This window comes from Oryzias melastigma, linkage group LG5 (genome assembly GCF_002922805.2).
Source record: "Oryzias melastigma strain HK-1 linkage group LG5, ASM292280v2, whole genome shotgun sequence".
NCBI lineage: Eukaryota > Metazoa > Chordata > Actinopteri > Beloniformes > Adrianichthyidae > Oryzias > Oryzias melastigma.
The window spans coordinates 11,765,999-11,772,844 of NC_050516.1; the positions used below are offsets into that span (position 1 = coordinate 11,765,999).

The 6,846-nt window shown below is 34.4% G+C and overlaps 2 protein-coding genes across 4 annotated transcripts in view; one reads left to right on the forward strand and one right to left on the reverse strand.

The window, feature by feature from the left end:
* Nucleotides 1-1,305: 1,305 nt before the first annotated feature.
* Nucleotides 1,306-5,574, reverse strand: sys1 (SYS1 golgi trafficking protein). Its single transcript, XM_024271137.2, has 4 exons — nucleotides 5,339-5,574; nucleotides 3,370-3,632; nucleotides 3,227-3,294; nucleotides 1,306-1,808 (listed from the first exon to the last, which is right to left on the reverse strand). Exons 2-4 carry the CDS (start codon nucleotides 3,529-3,531, stop codon nucleotides 1,568-1,570), a joined length of 471 nt encoding a protein of 156 aa, XP_024126905.1. The 5' UTR covers nucleotides 3,532-3,632; nucleotides 5,339-5,574; the 3' UTR covers nucleotides 1,306-1,567.
* LOC112145720 (bile acid-CoA:amino acid N-acyltransferase) overlaps nucleotides 4,201-6,846 on the forward strand; it is an 11,496-nt gene continuing 8,850 nt past the window's right edge. The window contains exon 1 of one of the 3 annotated variants that reach the window (XM_036211859.1): nucleotides 4,201-4,555. The gene's annotated coding sequence lies outside the window, so the exon portion shown is untranslated. Of the gene's footprint in view, nucleotides 4,556-6,573; nucleotide 6,846 lie in introns of those variants that run through there. The other 2 variants (XM_036211858.1, XM_036211857.1) reach the window with 2 other exon arrangements.

The following is a 6,846-nucleotide window of genomic DNA, read 5'->3' on the forward strand; positions in this document are numbered from 1 at the left end:
TTTAACTTGTGTAGTTTTTACTTAGAAGTACAAAATATTTTTGTTGGTAAATAAGTCATACAACTTAACATGATGGTGCTGGTTATTCCTCTGATATGATGTTCCAGCTCATGGATCCTACAGTTTCTGCCTCTTTAAACTTTGGACTAACAGCTGGACATGCATTGATCTCTAGAAAACGTTGGAAAGTAGTTTTCCAAATTCTGGACAATGTCTCCACTGTCCGCTGATCCTTTTTCTTCGATTTAAAACCTCATAAAAATAAATAAATAAATAACTTTTTTGCGATGAGCTATTCGGTTTCAGCAATAACTTATACTTAAACTCCCTCTCCAATCATCTATTGATCTATTTTCAAAGGCTTTTCTCATGGTCTTTTAATTATAATTATCCCAGTTTTAGGCAAAAATAATACAAATCTGTGATGTTTTCTTGGACATAATTTCTAAAGAGCGACAGTAGTTCATTAGATATTTGCCTCTATGTTGTGATTGGGACTGTTGGCACAGAGCAACCCCACTCCCCCTTCCCGTCTATCACAGCTCCACTCCCCCGGTCCTTTGGACGCATCAGAATGGAGCATGGAGTTTTTGGGCCCACCAAGTAAGTGTTTCTATGTAACAAGTATACATGTCTTCACACTGAATTTTTTTGTCTGCTCCTGATTCACAACAGTTAGAATAAAATTAATAAAAAGCTTAATTTTGTTTATATGTCTTACATTGACAAGAATATGCTTCAAGAACATGTTTAAAACACGATTTTCATCTTTAACATCTTAATTTTAAATTCGTATGCATTTTAATAAAGTGACATTTTCAAATAGAGCGCTGCAGGACTGAGGAGCAGTTTGGTTTTACCTGCAGTCTGTGGGATACATTTATTCACATTAAAACTGCTGAGGAGACAGGACGTAGTCTGGGGTTTTTCAGTTTAAAAGTGCTCTTACTAAATCCAATTCAAACTGTGGCAGCACTTGCTTTAGTACCGTCTTAATCACTCAAAGCAGCAATATAAAAAAGTTGTGTACTTCAGTAAATACTGATTAATTTAGCTAATTAGGATTAAAATACAGTCATGTTTTATTTCACTTTAACTACAACAATTATATCTTCCATTCTTTTTCTGTTTTAATGTTTAAGCTTCGCTTTAGTTCAATGATCTGGCAGTAATATGTTAAGACTTTATGATATTTAAATAGACAACATAAATGGCAGAGTGCTGCATGATTTGTGACACTGCATATTTAAGTTGGATGTAGTAATGTGACACTGCAGAGATTCAAATGAAAAAGCAGTAATGAGATGCTGATGTGAACATTAAATATATTGACAGTATCTGGAGGGAAGAATTAACACCAACATTCTCTTTAAACAGCATAAAACAAGTATTTTATTATAATACACACATAATACTGACAGTGAATCATGAGCAGCACTTCATTAATCTAAAGGTAACAGGACAAAAAAGCATGATAACCCAATATGAATGCTGAAGGAAGTCCATTGTTCACCAGACAAGTCTTCGAGGTTGAACAATCCAGACGTTTGGGATTGTGTGATAGAATTTACAGGTTGGATTTTGGTCCACTGTTAACAGGAATGGCTCTTAGCTCAGTCCGCATGCACAGGTACTCTCCGATCACAGCCATCAGCGCCATGCAGGCGACGTTCACCAGCCACCACGACAGGGCAGACGGAAGATGGGCGTTATAAATCCAGCAGCCGATCATGTGGAAAAAGTGTACGGTGACCGTGAAGTCCAGGCACTGTTTCCCACGGCGGATAAAAAACCAGAGACCGAGAGCGCTGCCAGAGAAGTTAGAGAAAACGTGTCTTTAGGTACAGTTACTTTAGATTAAATAAAATAAGTCAGTGTTGTATTAACAGAAGCAGGAATTGCTGCAAGAGTCCATTTATCGTGTGAATGCAGAGATTTCAGCAATCTAGGTATCAAAACGTTCAGCTTGTTCAGGACATTACTGCTTGTATTTTTGGTATTCACAAACTTCACAGTTTTATAAATATTGAGCAAAATATGACCCATTGGAAATCCAACAATCCTTTAAATGTATTCATGGACTATGTTTTTATCTTTTATAGCAGTTAAAAAAAATAAGAGTTTACCTAATATTTTAGCAACATGCTAACGTTTTTAGCTAATATGTTGTCTACTGGGGTTTTTTTTAGGCTTATTTAGAGTTTAGCTTCTATTTTAGCAAAATGCTAACGTTTTTGACTAATTTAATTTACTGAGGAATTTTAAACTATTTTAGAATTTAGCTTGTATTTAAGCAACGAGGTAGCTTTTTAGGCAAATTTGGCATCTACTAAGATTTTTCATGCTTATTTTGAGTTTAGCTAATATTTTTGCAGCATGCTAACGTTTTTGGCTAATTTAGTTTACTGAAGAATTTTAGGCTATTTTGGAGTTTAGCTAGTATTGAAGCAATAAGATAGCTTTTTAGGCTAATTTAGCATCTACTAATTTTTTAGGGCTAATTTGGAGTTTAGGTCATGTTTAAGCAACACACATTAATTTTTTTTTGCAAAATTGACATGTGTTAGGGATTTTTAAGCAATTTTACTACAAATTTTTCAGAAATTTAGGTTAACTTCAGCACTCTTTCATAGTTCTTTAACAACCTTTTTGGTCTTTTAACAAATTTAACACATCGCAAATAGTTTTTGCATTTTCAGCAAATCCCTTCAGCAATTAATGTAAATTCCGTCACCATTTTCAGCAAAAAGCTTCAGCATCTTCAGCGACTACTTTCAGCAAAAACCATTCACACTAGCATTATCGCAAGTAATGTAACTTTTCTAGTTTATTGTTGTTATTAGGAATTTTAATGATCAAAAATAACATTTTTATATTTCCAAATAAAGATCCATATCAGGTGTAAGTGATTAAAACCTGCTTAGATTTTAATTATTTTTTTCCCCAAAATTGGTTAATCTGAAACAAAATTCAAACCCATTTTTTTTTTGTTAAATTGATGAGTTAAAAAGGTCTGCAACCACAAAAAAACCCCACTCATCTTAAAATTCACAGTGGAACAAATCTAGAAGATGTTTTATGAGGGTTGGAAAAATGCTAAAAGCGCATTTAATTCTTCATGACCTATTAATGTTCATTATACACAAGGATTTACCAGCTTTTAAAGCTGTCCAACAGCTCGTGTTTTTACTTATAAATATATATATATATTACAAGCAATTCTTACCAGGTAAGAGAGTTCAAGATGAAAGCCATCATTGAGAGCCTGCCCTGTATGGTTGCAAAACCAAGGACCTACCAAAGCAGAATTGTTATTTCAATAGAATTTCAAAACAAAAGCATTGAAAGGTACAAAGGTTTTAGCTTTACCTCATAACTGAAGATTTGATCCAGTGACCGACTACTGTGCACAAGGCTGTCTACTCCAGCAAGCCACAGGCCCAAGAAGCTGTAGTAGATGCACTGCATTAACACAATCTGACAGATGATGAGGACCGGGTCCCAGATGTAGCTCCGGAAGTTGCTGGCCATTTGTGATGGATTTTACACATGCAAGGCCAAAGGATGCAACCAGCTGACCTCAAGAGGCACAAGTTGGCCCATGCACAGGAGTCTATGCACAACCACAAGATCTAGAACGGAAATTCAAAACATTAAATTCACAGTGTGGGTTTTTTTTAGCTTGGTGAACAAATAACTGCTAGAATTTAGCACAGTATTTGAACAGATTTATTTTTATTTTAAAGATTTTTCACACTGGCTTATGATTCATAGGCAGATGATTTTGTGGGAAACAAACTGTTAATGATTAAAATGCTACCACCTGATCCAAGTGAATGTACTCTGGCTCAGTAATATTTATTTTTAGATAAATTCATTTTTACTTTTTTGATTATTATGGAAAAAGGGAAAGTTGACAAACTCAATATTGAAAGAAAAATACAACAAAAAAGAAGAAAGATGAAAGCAAAAATAATAATAAAAAAAGTTTTACATCAATAAATAGTTTCCCACTTCCCAAAGATCAACATTGGCTCAGACAGTAAAACTTATTTTGGTTGACCTCTTTCTTCAATAACAAAAGACAACTGTACCCAGTGAAGTTGTTGTTGTGTAAATATGTGTTCTTGTAGCATTTTTTCTCATGATGGAGGACATATATAGTAGAATTTAGGATTAAAATTGGATTTCTAGTATTTCCCTTTTCAAATACTGATGGTTTAGCTGAAGAGGGAAAACTGTGGTTTGAAAAAGCTTGAGTTTGTGACGCACCAACTGCCATAAGCGGACTAAAGTCTCCTTTCTCTGCTACGATTCTGACACATCTACTTGAATACAAATAGATCCATTAAACGTCTTTATTCTCCTCGTCTGAGCAGCCACCTGGCTCAAACTGTACCGCTGGATAGCTCTTATATTGCTCTACACTTTTTTTTTTTTTTGCTACGCTAATGTTAGCTTGGTCTATGAGGTGCTATAAGCAGGAGAGAGTGTAAGCAAAGGGCTGATGGGAAATTAGCAGAGGCTAACTTCCATACCATCAACAACTCCAGAGGTGAGTTTCTATTGAATTTCTCTCCCGCTGCAGAAAATATCTCTTTAAAAATGATGCAGGGTTTATTGATTTTGGGTAAAAACTGCATATTCTTAATTAAAAGACCACTGGAAACTATTTTACAATAGAAAAAAAATAGTTGGAGTGAGAGTTTATGTAAAACTATATTTGCTTTAAATTGAAAGGCATCATCAGATTTCTACAAGGCCTTTTAGGACCACTGAAAATATATATTTTTGTTTAGCTAATGTCACAGCCATAGTGGGAAATGCAACATGTGCTATAGATTTTTAAAACTCTCAATTGTAGCGGTATACATTCAAAACAAGACTTTGAGGCACCGAAGGAAACAGGACGCATCACGTTTAAGTGTAAATTCTATTAATATATGTAAAACAAAGTACGAGTTCCGTTACTGATCAAATATAAGGAGTACAGGCAAAGCATTCCCCTTTCAGTTTGTGCCCAAAATTGTTCCAACAAGACAAATCTACAGAGTTCAGAGTTAAATTAAGGCGCTTTTCCCACCCCTGCTCATGAATAATTCTTCGAAGTCCTGTCCCAACAGAGAAGTAGCATAGCCCAATCCACTTTCAAAGACAACAGTTTGACAAACGTCTCTTTGCGATATTCAAACCAAGAAAACTTAAAACTATAATAAACTTCAAAACACTGAAACTGCCTTTCTTTTATCAATTAAAGTAACAAAACAACAGCTGACCTGTTAGCTTTTTTAGCATTATCCTAAAGACTTACAAAAATGAAATATATTATCCTACGTACCTGAATGGCGAAATTATTGACGTATTGGTGTGTTTACGTTCAACAAAACGTATTTAGGCTGCTTCTTCCTGATTTGAGCGGCTTATCAGATCCAAAAATTAAAGTAAAACCATTCGATGGCTAGCTAAAGCTTTCATTAAACGTAGACGTCACACTTTCTGACAGCATTTCTTTTGCTTTACGGCTTTCCTGGCTGTGATCACTCTGCAACTTTGGTGTTCGGGCGCCCCCATCTGGTGTGGGGTGAAAACTACGGCTTCAAGAGAATTTACTGTGGTCAGATTATATATTAAGTCTACGGGTCAGATGAAGGGAAAAACTCCTGTTTTTGCTTTTGTGTAAATTTTTCTGTACTTTAGTCTTAGTAGTATAAATATTAAATCATTGCATAATTTAAATAAAAGCCCTGGGCAGTGACTAAACTTAAATTGAACAGTTTGTGCACTTTATTTTAACAATTTGAATAGTCATAAGATCTTAAATTATTGTAAATTTGTAAAATTGTAAATTGTTTAAACAAATTTCTAGCTTCATAAACCACATTACTATAGTTTGGTAACACCCATTAAAATCCCATCTAATCCTTATTTGAGTTTTTGTTATAACTTTAAAAGAATGATGGTAAAACATTTCAATTTGCTTTACTAAAAGCAGTGACCGCTTTACATAAGATTTTAAACACATGAAACTGCAACTCAATGCTATTTATTTATACGCATATATTAGAGATGTAGCAATTCATTTCAACAATTCGATTCATATCATAATCTGTGGTAAGATTCATAATTATTCATTTACAGTTTGATCCAGGACAGCTTTAGCCAAAAATTCCACCAGTGTGACTCACAGATAAATACCTGATACTGAACAGAGCAGGTAAAGTTTTCCAGATTCCTTGTATACATTGCAAGATAATCAAGTGTAAATTAAACAAGTGTAAAACAAAAAACAAGTAAACAAGAATTTTCCAATCTATTTACACTTTAGTTTTATACAGTTCCACCCTCTGTTCTTTTTCCACATCAAATTCATACAAACGGATAATTATTAGAGCATTTTACCATGCTTTATGGTCACGTTTTTGCTAAATTCAAAGTGTTTGTTCACAATGGACTGTAATGCAGTTTTTGCTGCCACCATGCGTGTTGTCCACTGTACTTGGTCGTTATAAATAACCCTACCATGTACCAATCAGTGATATTTTCCATTATCAAATGTAACCCAAATATTTGTTTATTTCATTATGCTTTTTTTTTTTTTTTTTGGCGTTTGGGGTCGATTTGGTTTATCAATAACTAAATGAAACTAAGTATAACCACATGTTAACATGGGGGCGGAGCACTCGTATGAAAACGACGCCCATTTTTTCCCTGTAGGCACTTACGCTAACTCCGTTAGCAAAAGATATAAAAATATACGATGCTAACTCACTAAAGGTTTGTCAAAAAACAAACAAACAACATTTTATCCACCCTTTCTCCTCTGTTCACTCCATATGTACCAGTCCG